Consider the following 18,402-nt stretch of genomic DNA (forward strand, 5'->3'; position numbering starts at 1 on the left):
CCACAAACCAGCTTCAACACAGTCCATTTAAAAGTCAAATACATACCTCGGAATACTATTACTATAGTGTTTGTTAATGTCATCTGTTAATGTCAGACATAAACATACAAACAACTGTGAGGTACGGGTGAAACGCAGTATTTTAACGTTTCAGGAACTTGCTTATCCAATTGGAAAAGACATTTGACAATCCAAATCATGACCTTGTTTTTGTTGAATTTATTTCCCAACACCAGAATTTTTTTAATTTTTATCACTGAACAATAGAAGGCCTAACTTAATCTATTCCTAACTCGGGATAGTTGATTGACGATACATCTACAACATATTAGCACAATATATTGACTGGCAAGTCAAGATATTTGCAGTTTTTTTATTGTTTGGTCAGTAGCACCACCTGCTGGATAGGTTTAATGTTGCGCCTGAAAATTATGGGTGCATAAAATATGCCAAATTTAGAACTGGTTTCCCGGACAGCTCCATTGAACATGCTTTTAAGTCTAGTACTGGGCTTAATCTGTGTCCGGGAAACCATCCCAAATAGTTTAGTTAGCAAGTAAGTTAAACTACCTGTTCCATGCCACTGAGAAAAATTGCATAGAGACCGATAACCAATAGAAAACATATCAATGGCGCTCAATGCAAACCAATATACATCAAAAACATACACCATGGTGAATATACAAGATTAAAACATTCCATTTGATAGAATAGAAATACATTACATTTTTATTAATTACATCTCTGAAGATCTAATCAGTCCGATGAAGTAACTGCAGAAAAAAAACTAAGCCGAATGAAGCATCACATATGGGGACTGTCACCACCAGCATGACTAGTATCTATGTGGGCCCCTACCACAGTTTACACAGCTCAGCAGTATCATTAGCTCCATAGAGACGAAACCCAGGATAGAGGGGCTGAGGAAATGTGGTGTGGACTTTGTGGAGGAGGGTCATTGTGTCAGAGATGCTGTAGAAGGACAGAGTACCTGCCTTGTGATCCAGGTACACTCCCACTCTGGAGGACCAAGGGCCCGGTACATTAGTCACAACATTATTGTGTATGAAACGATAACCACCCGTAGAGCACCCTAAACTCCAGGACTTGTCATTGGATCCGAATGCATGACCTGCCCTTGTTCTGCTGATGTCTTTATATGAGACTGCTGTATGTACCCAGTGCCCACTCCACTCCACCTCCCAGTAACAGCATCCAGACAGACCCTCTCTACACAGAACCTGGTAGTAGTTGGTGAACCTGTCTGGATGGTTAGGATATGATTGGGCTTGATCTGTAAAGGTGACCTTTCTCTTCCCTTCAGTCAGAAAGAGTTCTTCACATGCTGTGTTTGGGTCCAGTGTGAGCTGACAGGAATCTGGGAGAAGAGCAGAGCAGAGACCAGCAGAGTTTAGTACAAGTTGTCAAATAATGTATCCACAATGTAAAAAAAAATCCTGTCTTTTTTCAGTAATTTACTGGCAGCACAGTAGCCAGTAGGTTACTGTAGAGTTACAGGAAAAGCTTTTTTTGGTGCTACAAAAATACAGTATGGGTTGGTACTGCAATATAGTAAATGATTGGCAGCACAGTAGCCAGTAGGTTGCTGTATTCTGTGGCTGTACCCATTTCCAACAATGCACCATAATTTTTCAGTATGCTGCAGTAAATGAACAGCAAAACAGTTATATATATATATATATATATACTGTATTATATATATATATATAATACAGTACTTTATTGTAAAATTACAGCAATTGCTAACAGTGTAGCTGAATGTCATTGAGCCCCCATAATGCATTGCTTTTACTTTTTACAAAGAATTCCAGTAGCTAATTTAAGATTTTTAGCTGTACATTTTCACCAATTTGTTACAGTGTACCCGGTCTTTGATTATAGCAGAGCAGAGATCAAAGGAGCAAGACAATGAATCAGATAGCTGCAGTACCCAGTCTTTGACTATATCCACTATTGCTATAGTATATATTTCTATCTCAGGGTTTGTGAGGAGTGTCCGTATAAAAGAGCATTAGTGATAGAGATAGCATCAACTGAGATTACACCAATCGGATTAAAACAGTTCCTACATTAATATTGAGGTCTATTGAACTTGACCAGTTCTGCACGCACGCACGCACGCACGCGCGCGCACACACACACACACACACACACACACACACACACACACACACACACACACACACACACACACTCTTCTGCGCTAAACTATGCCATTAGCTTTTCTTTGCTGCTTAATATTGTTGCCGCGGTAACATCGCTGCTACCCGCTATACATTGTCTGTTTTCTGCTAGTCTCAACACCACCCCAGCCTCCACCTGTTTGTTTCTGCTATTTGTTCCTGTCAGGGGGATTGGTATATATCTCGCTCACTGCCTGTGGTTGATTGATAATGGTAATAATGGTACTCATTGATATGGCATCGAGGCATCCCCTGAAGTAGCATTGCCTAATGCCAAGACCAAATCTATTGTCATCTGTTTTCGAAATCTATTGTCATCTGTTTTCTAATAAATGGTTAAACGAATGAGGGTTTCCTGTCTGAACTGTTAGTTGCTTTGAATAAAGAGACTCACATTGTAAGAACTGTTCTCTGGTCTTGGGCTCTGTAGGCAAAACATCCACTACAGACAAACAAACACATTCACAGAGAGAGGGAATGTTATCGTCATACCATATTGCACATTGTTGTGTTACAGTGCCTTATTCTAAAATGTATTTTATAGTTTTTTTCCCCCCTCAATCTAAACACAATACCCCATAATGACAAAGCAAAAACAGATTATTTTTTAAAAATGTATAAAAAAAACAAATATTACATTTGCATCAGTATTCAGACCGTTTCCTTAAGACTTTGTTAAAGCACTTTTGGCAGCGATTACAACCTCGAGTCCTCTTAGGTATGACGCTACAAGCTTGGGACTTTCTCTTATTCTTCTCTGCAGATCCTCTCAACCTCTGTCAGGTTGGATGGGGAGTGTCGCTGCACAGCTATTTTCAGGTCTCTCCAGAAATGTTCGATCTGGTTCAAGTCCGGGCTCTGGCTAGGCCACTCAAGGACATTCAGAGATTGTCCCGCAGCCACTCCTGCGTTGTCTTGGCTGTGTGCTTAGGGTCATTGTCCTGTTGGAAGGTGAACCTTCGACCCACTCTGATCTCCTGAATGCTCTGGAGCAGATTTTCATCAAGGATCTATCTGTCCTTTGCTCTGTTTATCTTTCCCTCAATCCTGACTAGTCTCCCAGTCCCTGCTGCTGAAAAACCTACCCACAGCATGATGCTGCCACCACTATGTTTCACCGTAGAGATGGTGCCAGGTTTCCTCCAGACGTGACGCTTGGTATTCAGTTCAATCTTGGTTTCATCAGACCAGAGAATCTTGTTTCTCATGGTCTGAGAGTTCATTAGGTGCCTTTTGGCAAACTCTAAGTGGGCTGTCATGTGCCTTTTACTGAGGAGTGGCTTCCGTCTGGCCACTCTACCGTAAAGGCCTGATCTGAAGGTTCTCCTTTTGGAAGGTTCTCACATCTCCACAGAGGAACTCTGGAGCTCTGTCAGAGTGAACATCGGGTTCTTGGTCACCTCCCTGAGGTAATCAGTTTGGCCAGGCGGCCAGTTCTTGGAAGAGTCTTGGTGGTTCCAAACTTCTTCCACTTAAGAATGATGGAGGCCACTGTGTTCTTGGGGACCTTTAATAATGCAGAACTTTCCCCAGATCTTTGCCTCGACACTATACTGTCTCGGAGCTCTATGGACAATTCTTTCGACCCCATGGCTTGGTTTTTGCTCTGACATGCACTGTCAACTGTGGGACCTTATATAGACAGGTGTGTGCCATTCCAAATCATGTCCAATCAATTGAATTTATCAGAGGTGGACTCCAAACAAATTGTAGAAACATCTCAAGGATGATCCATGGAAACGGTATGCACCTGAGGTCAATTTCCTGTCTCATGGCAAAGGGTCTGAATATTTATGTAAATAAGGTATTTCTGTTTTTTATAATAAATTAACAAAAATGTGTAAACACCTGTTTTCGCTCTGTCATTATGTGGTATTGTGTGTAGATTGATGAGGATTATTTTTATTTAACCCATTTTAGAATAAGGCTGTAACGTAACAAAATGTGGAAAAAGTCAAGGGGTCTGAATACTTTCCGAATGCACTGTATATGAATTGTAGGGAACTTTCAGTGATCTAAAGTTGATGTTTTTATTATTTTCAACGTACCTGTAGTCGAGATCTTGGTCCATTCTCTTTTAAGGAAGTATTCTAGTTTCTCTCTCAGCTCAGACACAGTCTTACTCACATATCCAAAGTACTGAAGAGGACGGACAGTGATGCTGGGTAAGTCTGAAGAAACACTCAGACTGGAGAGAGACTGATAACTCTGGGGAGTCAGACAAACGGACAAATAATTTAGAGTTTCATCCATTCTACACTGATGTGTCACATGTAAAGTTGAAGTCGGAAGTTTACATACACTTAGGTTGGAGTCATAAAAACTAATTTTTCAACCACTCCGCAAAATTCTTAGGGCTGCAATCCCGTTAACGGGATTGATATGACAACAGCCAGTGAAAGTGCAGAGCTCCAAATTCAAACAACAGAAATCTCAATTAAAATTCCTCAAACATACAGTGGGGCAAAAAAGTATTTAGTCAACCACCAATTGTGCAAGTTCTCCCACTTAAAAAGATGAGAGAGGCCTGTAATTTTCATCATAGGTACACTTCACCTATGACAGACAAAATTAGAAAAAAAATCCAGAAAGTCACATTGTAGGATTTTTTATTAATTTATTTGCAAATTATGGTGGAAAATAAGTATTTGGTCAATAACAAAAGTTTATGTCAATACTTTGTTATATAATCTTTGTTGGCAATGACAGAGGTGAAACGTTTTCTGTAAGTCTTCACAAGGTTTTCACACACTGTTGCTGGTATTTTGGCCCATTCCTCCATGCAGATCTCCTCTAGAGCAGTGATGTTTTGGGGCTGTTGCTGGGCAACACAGACTTTCAGCTCCCTCCAAAGATTTTCTATGGGGTTGAGATCTGGAGACTGGCTAGGCCACTCCAGGACCTTGAAATGCTTCTTACGAAGCCACTCCTTCGTTGCCCTGGCAGTGTGTTTGGGATCATTGTCATGCTGAAAGACCCAGCCATGTTTCATCTTCAATGCCCTTGCTGATGGAAGGAGGTTTTCACTCAAAATCTCACGATACATGGCCCCATTCATTCTTTCCTTTACACGTATCAGTCGTCCTGGTCCCTTTGCAGAAAAACAGCCCCAAAGCATGATGTTTCCACCCCCATGCTTCACAGTAGGTATGGTGTTCTTTGGATGCAACTCAGCATTCTTTGTCCTCCAAACACGACGACTTGAGTTTTTACCAAAAAAATTTGGTTTCATCTGACCATATGACATTCTCCCAATCTTCTTCTGGATCATCCAAATGCTCTCTAGCAAACTTCAGACGGGCCTGGACATGTACTGGCTTAAGCAGGGGGACACGTCTGGCACTGCAGGATTTGAGTCCCTGGCGGCGTAGTGTGTTACTGATGGTAGGCTTTGTTACTTTGGTCCCAGCTCTCTGCAGGTCATTCACTAGGTCCCCCCGTGTGGTTCTGGGATTTTTGCTCACCGTTCTTGTGATCATTTTGACCCCATGGGGTGAGATCTTGCGTGGAGCCCCAGATCGAGGGAGATTATCAGTGGTCTTGTATGTCTTCCATTTCCTAATAATTGCTCCCACAGTTGATTTCTTCAGATTCAGTCTTCCCAGCCTGGTGCAGGTCTACAATTTTGTTTCTGGTGTCCAGCTCGTTGGTCTTGGCCATAGTGGAGTTTGGACTGTGACTGTTTGAGGTTGTGGACAGGTGTCTTTTATACTGATAACAAGTTCAAACAGGTGCCATTAATACAGGTAACGAGTGGAGGACAGAGGAGCCTCTTAAAGAAGAAGTTACAAGTCTGTGAGAGCCAGAAATCTTGCTTGTTTGTAGGTGACCAAATACTTATTTTCCACCATAATTTGCAAATAAATTAATAAAAAATCCTACAATGTGACTTTCTGGATTTGTTTTCTCATTTTGTCTGTCATAGTTGAAGTGTACCTATGATGAAAATTCCAGGCCTCTCTCATCTTTTTAAGTAGGAGAACTTGCACAATTGGTGACTGACTAAATACTTTTTTGCCCCACTGTACATGTCTTATACCATTTTAAAAGTAATATTGTTGTTAATCCCACCAAATTGTCTGATTTCAAATAGGCTTTACAGCGAAAGCATCACAAACGATTATGTTAGGTCAGAGCCAAGCCACAGAAAAACACAGCCATTTTTCCAGCCAAAGAGAGGAGTCACAAAAAGCACAAATATAGATAAAATTAATCACTAACCATTGATGATCTTCCTCAGATGACACTTATAGGACTTCATGTTACACAATACATGTATGTTTTGTTCGATAAAGTGCATATTTATATTAAAAAAAATCTCAGTATACATTGTCACGTTATGTTCACTAGTTTCAAAAAGATCCGGTGATATTGCAGAGAGCCACGTCATTTTACAGAATTACTCATTATAAATGTAGATGAAAATACAATTGTTAGACATGGAAATATAGATACACTTCTCCTTAATGCAACCGCTGTGTCAGATTTCAAAAAAGCTTTTACGGAAGAAGCAAACCATGCAATAATCTGAGAACGGCGCTCAGAAAAAAAATAGAAATCCACCATGTTGGAGTCAACAGAAATCAGAAATAACATTATAAATATTCACTTACCTTTGAGGATCTTCATCGGAATGCACTCCCAGGAACAAATCCAAAGTCATGAAGCGCGTTCCCTAGTTGCAGACGAAATGTCAAAAAGTTCTGTTACCGTCTGTAGAAACATGTCAAACGATGTATGGAATCAATCTTTAGGATGTTTTTAACATAAAACTTCAATAATATTCCAACCGGAGAATTTCTTTGTCTTCAGAAAAGCAAAGGAACGCAGCTACCTCTCATGTGAAATGACCAGCGTGTGACTGCTGGCAGACCTCTGACTCATTCCTCTCTCATTCGGTCCCACTTCACAGTAGAATCCTCAAACAAGTTTCTAAAGACGGTTGACATCTAGTGGAAGCCTTAGGAAGTGCAACATAACCAATATCCCACTGTGTATTCAATAGGGGCTGGGTTGAAAATCGACCAACCTCAGATTTCCCACTTCCTGTTTTGATTTCTTCTCAGGTTTTTGCCTGCCATATGAGTTCTGTTATACTCACAGACATCGTTCAAACAGTTTTAGAAACTTCAGAATGTTTTCTATCCAATACTAATAGTAATATGCATATATTAGCAACTGGGACTGAGGAGCAGGCCGTTTACCCAGGGCACCTTTGGGCACCTTTCATCCATGCTACTCAATATTGCCCCTGCAGCCATAAGAAGTTATTAACAAACTATCGTTTTGGCAAGTCGGTTAGGACATCTACGTTGTGCATGACAAGTAATTGTTCCAACAATTGTTTACAGACAGATTATTTCACTTATAATTCACTGTATCACAATTCCAGTGGGTCACAAATGTGCATACACTAAGTTGACTGTGCCTTCAAACAGCTTGGAAAATTCCAGAAAAAGATGTCTTGGCTTTCGAAGCTTATGTTAGGCTAATTGACATTATTTGAGGCAATTGGAGGTGTACCTGTGGATGTATTTCAAGGCCTACCTTCAAACTCAGTGCCTCTTTGCTTGACATCATGGGAAAATCAAAAGAAATCAGCCGAGACCCCAGGAAAATAATTGTAGACCTCCACAAGTCTGGTTAATATTTGGGAGCAATTTCCAAATGCCTGAAAGTACCACGTTCATCTGTACAAACAATAGTACGCAAGTATAAACACCATGGGACCACGCAGCCGTCATACCGCTCAGGAAGGAGACGCGTTCTGTCTCTTAGAGATGAACGTACTTTGGTGCAAAAAGTGCAAATCTATCCCCAGAACAACAGCAAAGGACCTCGTGAAGATGCTGTAGGAAACAGGTAGAAAAGTATCTATATCCACAGTAAAACGAGTCCTATATCGACATAACCTGAAAGGCCACTCAGCAAGGAAGAAGCCACTGCTCCAAAACCGCCATATAAAAAGCCAGACTACGGTTTGCAACTGCATATGGGGACAAAGATCGTACTTTTTGGAGAAATGTCCTCTGGTCTGATGAAACAAAAATAGAACTGTTTGGCCATAATGACCATAGTAATGTTTGGAGGAAAAAGGGGGAGGCTTGCAAGCTGAAGAGCACCATCCCAACCGTGAAGCACGGGGGTGGCAGCATCATGTTGTGGGGGTGCTTTGCTGCAGGAGGGACTGGTGCACTTCACAAAATAGATGGCATCATGAGGATGGAAAATTATGTGGATATATTGAAGCAACATCTCAAGACATCAGTCAGGAAGTTAAAGCTTGGTCGCAAATGGGTCTTCCAAATGGACAATGACCCCGAATATACTTCCAAAGTTGTGGCAAAATGGCTTAAGGACAACAAAGTCAAGGCATTCGAGTGGCCATCACAAAGCCGTGACCTCAATCCTATAGAACATTTGTGGGCTGAACTGAAAAGGCATGTGCGAGCAAGGAGGCCTACAAACCTGACTCAGTTACACCAGTTCTGTCAGGAGGAATGGGCCAAAATTCACCCAACTTATTGTGGGAAGCTTGTGGAAGGCTACCCAAAACGTTTGACCCAAGTTAAACATTTTAAAGGCAATGCTACCAAATACTAATTGAGTGTATATAAACTTCTGACCCACTGGGAATGTGATGAAAGAAATACAAGCTGAAATAAATAATTCTCTCTACTATTATTCTGACATTTCACATTCTTAAAATAAAGTGGTGATCCTAACTGACCTAAGACAAGGAATTTTTACTCTGATTTAATGTCAGGAATTGTGAAAAACTGAGTTTAAAGGTATTTGGCTAAGGTGTATGTAAACTTCTGACTTCAACTGTATCAAGGCAATATAGTTACCTGCAGGAAATGGATGTGGTCCTCTGTGTGTGAGAGCTGGTCCAGCTCAGCGTTTCTCTTCCTCAGCTCAGCTATCTCCTGCTTCAGTTGCTCCAGAAGTCCTTCAGCTTGACTCGCTTGAGCCTTCTCTTGGGCTCTGATCAGCTCCTTCACTTCGGAGCACCTTCTCTCAATGGAGCGTATCAGCTGAGTAAAGATATTCTCAGTGTCATCCACTGCTGCCTGTGCAGAGTGCTTTTAGGACAGAGAGAGAAGAGAAGGCTTCATGTTAAACAGTCTATTCTCTCTTTAACTAGGAGCCCAGACAGCCTGTTCCCCACAGTGGGGATCAGTGAGTTCGGAGAGGGGTCTCTCTCTCTCTCTCTCTCTCCGAGAGAAGTGAAAAGGTGCATCTCTGGTCAATATTCACCTTGAGAGACTCCACAGCCTGTTGGAGCTCCTTCAACTCCTTCTCTCTCTTCTGGACTCTCTGCTGGACCTTCTGCTGACTCATCCCCAGTTGCTTCTGTGGAAAGTCACTATTCAATGAGTTATCAAGCTTTATTTGTCCAGTAGTTCCACTAACACAGTAATGAGACATAGGGCAAATAGAGAGTAAGGTCTAAAATATTGAGGAAATACCTTCGCAATATGATAATTGATATGTTGCTATGTAAACCTACATGCATCAAGTAGTTTACACTGAACTTTGGAGTCATGAAAGGGCATATTCTGAATGATAATGGTGTTTGGCTTGAGAAAATGGTGATACATTTGGGGCATCTAGGTTAAAGTAATTATGTACTACATCATACTTTTCGTATTATATGGTAATTTCCATGTAAAATTACCCATGAGCACCAGCATGTGAAGTTCATAGGAGCATATCAAATTGGGTGTCAAATGAAAGCTAAGAGTATATTTTTGGGAAATTAAGGCATAGATACATTTTCCATCTTAAAAATTAGGCACATGTTTCCATCCACAGTTTTTATGCGAATAAAGTCATGCTATATACACAAATGTATCACAACAGCTTTGAAGGAAACAGGAAGTTTCCGTCCAATTTTATAAATGCCGACAGAACATTTCTTTGTTAGACATGGTGGGAGGGATCTTTTTGTGTCGGTAAAATGTATTACGCTAGACATTGTGGAAATGCCTTTAAGCGCAAATATTGATATAACAATCATCCAATTGGGAGTCACGCGATGGCATGGTGTGTGGTCCTCCAACTAGGACTCGGGAAACCATGAAGTTTATTAGGCTACAGATTAAATAAATTATTATGAACTTCACAGGGTGGTGAAAGTGCACACCTTTCCAAGGTCACTGTATGTCAACAAGTCAGTTTGGTGGATCCACACCACTGGTGGAAAAATTTGCATATTTTCTTTTGCATATTTTTTAAATATTTGCATGAGAATCTGTTGCCAATTGGATGGAAACCTAGCAACTAATGGCTTTGATTTCTGGTCAAACAGATGGAAAAGGGGGTATTAGACAACATCTACCAGAAAAAAGTCTTAAAAGGTATTAGAAATACATCAATTACAGACCCCTGCCAATTAATATCAACACTTATATTTCGTTTGGATAAATTATTTGCCTTCTGTAAATTTAAGAAACATTGCCTTGTAATTCCGTTACCAAAAACCCACATATTTTTAAAAGCCCCGTGCATGATGGAGCTTTGGCCTGGTGACATTACCAGGTGGTAAATTCGTTAATAGACCAATTAGAAAGAGTTCCAAAGATCTCTGCCAATAACAGCTAGTTTTCCCCTCCCCACTCAGACCACTCCCAGACAGTCCAAGCTAAATTCTTGCTTGAGAAATGTATCTTCGCTAAGAAGCTATGTGTTTCTTTTAGACCATTTTAATAGAAAACAATCATGATTTGGTGTTGAAAAAAAACAAACATCTGCGTTGAACCTTTAACGGCAGACGCACTGCAAGGACGACTGTCGCCAGGAAATGTCCCGCCATCACAGGATCCTTCTGAGCCGGTGTAGGGACCTGACTAAAACAGAAAAGCAAGCTGATTTAGTTTAATTAACATTAAATTATTATTTTTTACCCGCTTTTTTTCATTTTTTGAACTTCATTATCCACCTGTACAGTAGGTGGCGGAATGCACATATAATTGTTGCGAATGCCATTATACCAAAAATGGGGAAGACGACTAGTTTTCACTTGAGAAATACTGCGGCAAACATCTTAGTGAGATGTAAAATTGCGCACCTAACACCTCCTCTGCAAGAAATGTGCAAATTAATTACGGATTTCTTGCGTTATCTAAGATTAATTCAGACTATTTTGAGAAAGTGTACTGGTTTACGGCATCTCGAGGGACAAACGGTAACATTGCGTTTTTCAAGCGTAGGTATGGTAAGGGGATATGCGAGCGCAGACGTTCACTTCGCCTAGCCGAACCTATGTATGCGGAAGAGTGTGCAAAGCTGTCATCAATGCAAAGGGCGGCTACTTTGAAGAATCTCAACTAGAAAAATCTATTTGGATTTGTTTAACCTTTTTGGGTTACTACATGATTCCATATGTGTTATTTCATAGTTTTGATGTCTTCACCATTATTCTACAATGTAGAAAATAGTAAAAATAGAGGAAAACCCTTGAATGAGTAGGTGTGTCCCAACTTCTGACTGGTACTTTATATTCTCACAGTTTGTGTTACTTCTGCTGTGGGTCAATTATATTTCAAATATATATCATTCAAACAGACTTAGTTCCTACTGTATCTTTAAGTCTTTGTTCATCAGACAGTCACCAACATGTTGAACGGGTCCTACCTGTTTCTCAGTTCTCTCTGCTGCAGCTGACACTGTATCATGGCCTTTATGTACATCCATCACACACAGCATACAGATACACTGCTGATGTGTACGACAGTAAAACTCCAGCAGTTTGTCATGATGAGAGCAGATCTTCTCCTGTAGTCGAGCTGTGGCTTTAATCAATTTGTGCTTCTTAAAGGCAGGAACTTCATAGTGAGGTTGGAGGTGAGTCTCACAGTAAGAGGCCAAACACGCCAGACAGGACATGAGGGCTTTCTGCTTTCTGGTCCCAGTGCAGAAATCACACGCCACATCTCCAGGTCCAGCATAGCACAGAGTAGGAGGGGTAGCAGCCTGGAGTACTGTCTTCTTCAGTTTCTCAACTACCTCAGCCAACATGTTATTTTTCCTCAGAGTAGGCCTTGGAGTGAAGGTCTGTCTGCACTGGGGACAGCTATAGACCCCTTTCAGAACATTCTTATCCCAGCAGTCCTCAATACACCTCCAACAGTAACTGTGTCCACAGGCAGTAGTGACTGGCTCCTTCAGTAGATCCAGACAGACAGAACAACAGAACTGGTCCTGATCCAGGAGAACTCCTTGCTGAGCCATTTGGACTGTTGTTCACTCTCACACAGACAGATACTCAGATCAGCTTTGTTTTCTCAGGAGAGAGTTTGTGGGAGGGAGAGGGACTTCCTGGTTCTGGCCAGAGGGGTGGGGTTAGAAAGAGAGAGAGAGAACTGGGGCGCGTTCAGCAGGACGCAACGTTTTAGAACATTCAGATAGAAATATGTTATGTAGAATTAACATGCCACTCCGACATGTAGAATAAGAAATCACTTCGGCTCTATTTGTGTATTTCTATCTGCAATGTTCAAGAACATTTTGCAACTGAACGTGGCCCTGCAGGCAACTTCAAGAGAGAAACAAACTGTTTTGTTCCTAGGTTAGGGCCTGAAGTTTAATATGGAATAAATCAAACAATTAAACATTCTCAAATGCGAGTTATTAGAATATATGAAGTATGTTGTTCAAGTTTCCAGTTTATTTTTGTATAATTAGTTAGGTTGGAGTTAGAAAAGACCAAAGTTGCTTTTCAGATAAGCAGTGGGTTGGGTTTGAGGGAGTTTAATTAGGCTGAATCAGGGTGCACCGGGCCATGGCCCATGACATGACCGGGCAAAACCGGTGAGGGAGGAACGCCCTTCTCAAATTGAACAGTGGGTGCCCCGGTTGGGCAAGGTTTGCTATCCGCTTTGAACTGGACACTCGTCTCATGCCCAGGACGCAGCCGGTTACAAAATTAATGCAATTACTTTTCACCCAGTGCAAACTCCTCCTACACAGTTAACCATACCATTTGAGCCCTATCAGTCCCGAGAGCCCAGTATCACGTTTCAGGTAAGACCCAAATGCAGACTGTGTTGAAGTAACAATGTTTATTATAGCAACAGGGGCAGGCAAACGACAGGTCAAGGCAGGCAGAGGTTGGTAATCCAGAGTAGGGACAAAGGCACAGGACGGCAGGCAGGTTCAGGCAGAGTGGTCAGGCAGGCGGGATCAGAGTCGGGACAGGCAAGGGTTAAAACCAGGAGCGAGAAAAAGAGAGACATGGGAAAATCAGGAGCTGAGACATAACGCTGCTTGACTTGACAAACAAGACGAACGGGCAACAGACAAACGGAGAACACAGTTATAATTACCCATGGGATAATGGGGAAGATGGGCGATGTCTGGAATGGGGTGGAGACAAGCACAAGGACAGGTGAAACAGATCAGGGTGTGACACCCAGCAAAAAATGCTCTTTTCATTGATGACTTTCATTCATCTGCATGTCCAGCTCTTATACTGTATTTAGCCTCACAATGAAGTGTTTTACCCATTTCTTTTCAGGATAACCGGGGCTACAAGTGGAACACAACTATTTGACAAAATCCGTTTAATTGACAAATGTAAAAAATATATATATATGTATATATATATATATATATATATATATATATATATAAAAAGGCTGCCAAAGCAAAAACCTGATAAAAATGAATTCATATGAAAGCTGTACAGAAATTGTTTGCTCACTGGGAAATTAATATCTAACTAGTCGATGACAACTATGTGGAGTTTGTTACAGTATTGTAGACACTATGTCCTAGGATTTCCTATGATCTTCTATGTAGAAGAACTCCTTACCTTCTAATGACTCTATTGTAGTTTGTGGACATCAAAGAGCAAAGCATGTTCCATGTTCGTGAATCTCAGCTTTTCATAAATACCTTTTAATAGTTTGTTGCTCAAGCCATTCGGAATCTACAGACATTTTTTTTTTTAAATACCTGGCACCAGGCCCCTTCGGGATTCGCCCGTCTCACAAACACCGCTCTAGCTCAGCCCCCGTTAATTACACAAACTGGTTGGTATCTACAGATGAAGAAGAAATAGACAAATCCAAATGTTCCAACCCAGAAGTCTGTAGCTCAAACCCATAATGATTAAAATGGGTTAGAAGTTCAAAACACACCGGCGTTATGGTGGAACTCAATGGGTTAATCGAATCCCCTACCACACCCAATTCCGTTTTTAGGGGGCCCCCAATCAAATTATTATAAAAAGAATGTAGGGAAGTCAACTTACTAGCAGTATAGTAGTAGAATACACAATGTGGAATTTCGAACTTCGGTTGTGCATCAGCAGTTTTCCTCTTGTTATGTCAGTCGCTGATAGTCACTCAATTAGCCCATGTCGTTTAACATTTTATAGATTGCTAGGTAAATTAGTCTAGCCTGCTGTCTAAACTTTGTAGTAATCATGGCCAAATTGCTGACCGGGCACGCAAGATATGTGTCCAGGGGCCCTGACCTCTTGATTTTGTTAGTCACTCTCACTCAGATATCATATGAACGTGTCATAATGCCGTGTTCACGTGTGTGTCAGAACTTTCGATTTCTTAAATGTGATGTCAGAAAAATGACTTATTGTCATTGATGTACATTCTGGCCGGAACACTTATACTACAAACCATTAAGATTTTAGCGAGCTTGATAAGTTATTAACTAATGTTGCTTGCTTAACATTGACAATATTGTCAGACTAGCTACATTATCTATATTGATAGGGTTGAGGTTGTCAAAAACGGATTTGTTGTCATCTTTTGGTTGAAAGGTAAAAGGTCAGTGGTGAAACGTCACAACCCGGCAACTCGGGGCCACAACATTTTCTCTGAGCCTCCCACTTGTAATTCTGACTTGGAGGGTCATTCAAGGCAAACTTCCCAGTCAGAACTAGGAATTTCCGATAACACTGCTAGCATGTGAACGCGGGATATGTCATGGCAAAATATGTAGAATTGCAGGAAATTTGCTTTAAAACTGCCCATTTCTCTCTCCACCCAATGCAAAAATGAGTAGAACGCCATGAAATTTGTTTTAACACTTTAAACGTTTCTCTCTGCCCCATGGTAAAATGTGTAGAATTGCAGGACATTAACTTTAAAGCTGTACTTTTTTTCTCTCCGCTGCCAAGGTGGACATTAAAATGTTTTGCAGGCCCAGGAAAATTCTAAACGGCACCTGTGTAATATCACCTCGTGAAGGCAGGGGCCCTCTCTTCGAAATCTTTATGGGGAGGAAGTGAGTATTTCCCATGTTCCCATGTTAACAATTCAATATTGGGCTATGTACAATGCTTGCCTGTTTCAATGAGACAAAATGGTGACAAAAATAAATTACAGTGCCTTTGGAAAGTATTGAGACCCTTTGACTTTTTCCACATTTTGTTGTGTTACAGCCTTATTCTAAAATGGATTAAATATAAAATAAAAGATACTCAGCAATCTACACATAATACCAAAGCAAAAACAGGTTTTAGCAATTTATTTACATAAGTATTCAGACCCATTGCTATGAGACTCGAAGTTTAGCTCAGGTGCATCCTGTTTCCATTGATCATCCTTGAGATGTTTCTACAAACAATTTGATTAGAGCCCACCTGTGGTAAGTTCAACTGATTGGACATGATTTGGAAAGACACACACCTGTCTGTATAATGTCCCACAGTTGACAGTGCATGACAGAGAAAAAAACGTCGGTAGAGCTCCAAGACATGATTGTGTCGAGTCACAGATCTGGGGAAAGGTGCCAAAGCATTTCTGCAGCATTGAAGGTCCCCAAGAACACAGTGGCCTCCATCATTCTTAAATGGAAGAAGTTTCTAATCACCAAGACTCTTCCTATTGCTGGCCGCCCGGCCAAACTGAGAAATCCGGGGGTCAGGGAGGTGACCATGAACCCAATGGCCACTCTGACAGCGCTCTAGAGTTCCTCTGTGGAGATGGGAGAACCTTCCAGAAGGACAACCATCTCTGCAGCACTCCACCAATCAGGCCGTTATGGTGGCCACTGAGGAGTGGCCAGACGGAAGCCACTCCTCAGTAAAAGGCACATGACAGCCCACCCAAGATTCTCTGGTCTGATGAAACCAAGATTGAACCCTTAAGTCTGAATGCCAAGCGTCACGTCTGGAGGAAACCTGGCACCATCCCTACGGTGAAGCATGGTGGTGGCAGCATCATGCTATGGGGATGTTTTTCAGCAGCAGGGGCTGGGAGACTAGTCAGGATCGAGGGAAAGATGAACGGAGCAAAGTACAGAGAGATCCTTGATGCAAACCTGCTCCAGAGCACTCAGGACCTCAGACTGGGGCGAAGGTTCACCTTCAAACAGGACAACGACCCTAAGCACACAGCCAAGACAATGCAGGAGTGGCTTCAGGACAAGTCTCTGAATGTCTTTGAGTGGCCTAGCCAGAGCCCGGACTTTAACCCGATCGAACATCTTCTTATACCTAAGAAGACTCTAGGCTGTAATCGCTGCCAAAGGTGCTTCAACCAAGTACTGAGTAAAGGGTCTGAATACTTAGGTAAATGTGTATTTCAGTTATTTTTTGTATTTTTATAAATTAGCAATCATTTCTAAAAACCTGTTGTTGCTTTGTCATATTGGGGTATTGTGTGTAGATTTATGAGAAAAAAACACAATTCAATCAATTTTCGAATATGGTTGTAACCTAACAAAATGTGGAAAAAGTCAAGGGGTCTCAATATTTTCCGAAGGCACTATATATACCCGTTTAAGCAACACAATGATGCAAGCAAAAATACATTTGGGACTGATTTGTTCGTAAAAAAAATGTGTAGGGCAGAAACAGGCCAGTTATCTCAAAATATATAGGTCAATTATCATTTCTACAAAACTGGTGGTTTAAAAAAAATCTAAAATAATAATTAATATCATATATACGCTGAGTTTACAAAACATTAGACAGACTGACCAGGTGAATCCAGGTGAAAGCTATGATCCCTTATTGATGTCAATTGTTAAATCCACTTCAAACAGTATAGATGAAGGGGAGATGACAGGTTAAAGAAGGATTTTTAAGCCTTGAGACAATTGAGACATGGATTGTGTATGTGCACCATTCAGGTGTTCCTAATGTTTTGTACACCGATCTAGTACCGGATCAGACCCCCCTTTGCCTCCAAAACAGCCTGAATTATTTGGGGTCTGGATATGTTCAGATACGCTGTGGCGTTCAAACGTTGCTGATTTGGTATCAATTGGAAAACATTCCCCACACCATTACACCACCGCCACCAGTCTGAACTGTTGACACCAGGCAGGATGGGGCCATGGACTCATGCTGTTCACACCAAATCCTGACTTTGCCATCAGCATGAAGCAACATCAACCGGGATTCGTTGGACCAGGCAATGTTTTTCCACTCCTCAATCGTTCAGTGTTGGTGATCGCGTGCCCACTGGAGCCACTTCTTGTTTTTCGCTGATCAGATTGAAACCCGGTGTGGTCGTCTGCTGCAATAGCCCACCCGTGACAAGGACCGAAGAGTTGTACGTTCCAAGATGTCGTTTTGCACACCACTGCTGTAATGTGCCGTTATTTGTCCGTTTGTGGATCACCTGTTGCCTTGCACCATTCTTGCCTTTTTCCTTCCACCTCTTTCATCAACAAGCTGTTTTCACCCACAGGACTACCGCTGAATGGATGTTTTTTGTTTGTCGCACCATTCTCTGTCCACCCTAGACACTGTCGTGAGTGGAAAGCCCAGGAGGCCGGACATTTCTGAGATACTGGAACCGGCGCAACAGGCACCGACAATCATACCATGCTCAAAATCGCTTAGGTCACTCGTTTTTCCCATTCTAACAGTCAATCTAACAGTAACTGAATGCCTTGATGCCCGTCTACCTGCTTTACAGATCAAGCCACGGCCACGTGACTCATTGTCTGTAGGAGCAAACTATTCTCATGAAACTGGCCCCTGAGTGCATCTCTGTATGTAATGATGGGTACTGTGTGTGTTTCAGTGTGTAAAAGATTGAGTGGACAAGATAATGGCTACTGTAGTAAGAAATGCAACCAGTCCATTGTCCTTTGATGCCCATATAAAACATATTTAAGAAATATCCCCCTTCTCAAACCATCGCTCTCCCAGGCAGACTCAGGTAAACTCGTCCACGCCTTCATCCTCTCCCCGCTTGACTATGGCAACGCTCCG

The 18,402-nt window shown here is 41.6% G+C and overlaps 1 protein-coding gene across 1 annotated transcript; it reads right to left on the reverse strand.

Annotated features, from left to right (window-relative positions):
• Nucleotides 1–204: 204 nt before the first annotated feature.
• LOC139368944 (E3 ubiquitin/ISG15 ligase TRIM25-like) lies at nucleotides 205–12,507 on the reverse strand. Its single transcript, XM_071108458.1, has 6 exons — nucleotides 11,844–12,507; nucleotides 9,465–9,560; nucleotides 9,056–9,289; nucleotides 4,253–4,412; nucleotides 2,599–2,646; nucleotides 205–1,378 (listed from the first exon to the last, which is right to left on the reverse strand). The coding sequence occupies exons 1-6, from the start codon at nucleotides 12,438–12,440 to the stop codon at nucleotides 855–857; spliced, it is 1,659 nt and encodes a 552-aa protein (XP_070964559.1). The 5' UTR covers nucleotides 12,441–12,507; the 3' UTR covers nucleotides 205–854.
• Nucleotides 12,508–18,402: the final 5,895 nt, after the last annotated feature.

This window comes from Oncorhynchus clarkii, chromosome 2, assembly GCF_045791955.1.
Source record: "Oncorhynchus clarkii lewisi isolate Uvic-CL-2024 chromosome 2, UVic_Ocla_1.0, whole genome shotgun sequence".
NCBI lineage: Eukaryota > Metazoa > Chordata > Actinopteri > Salmoniformes > Salmonidae > Oncorhynchus > Oncorhynchus clarkii.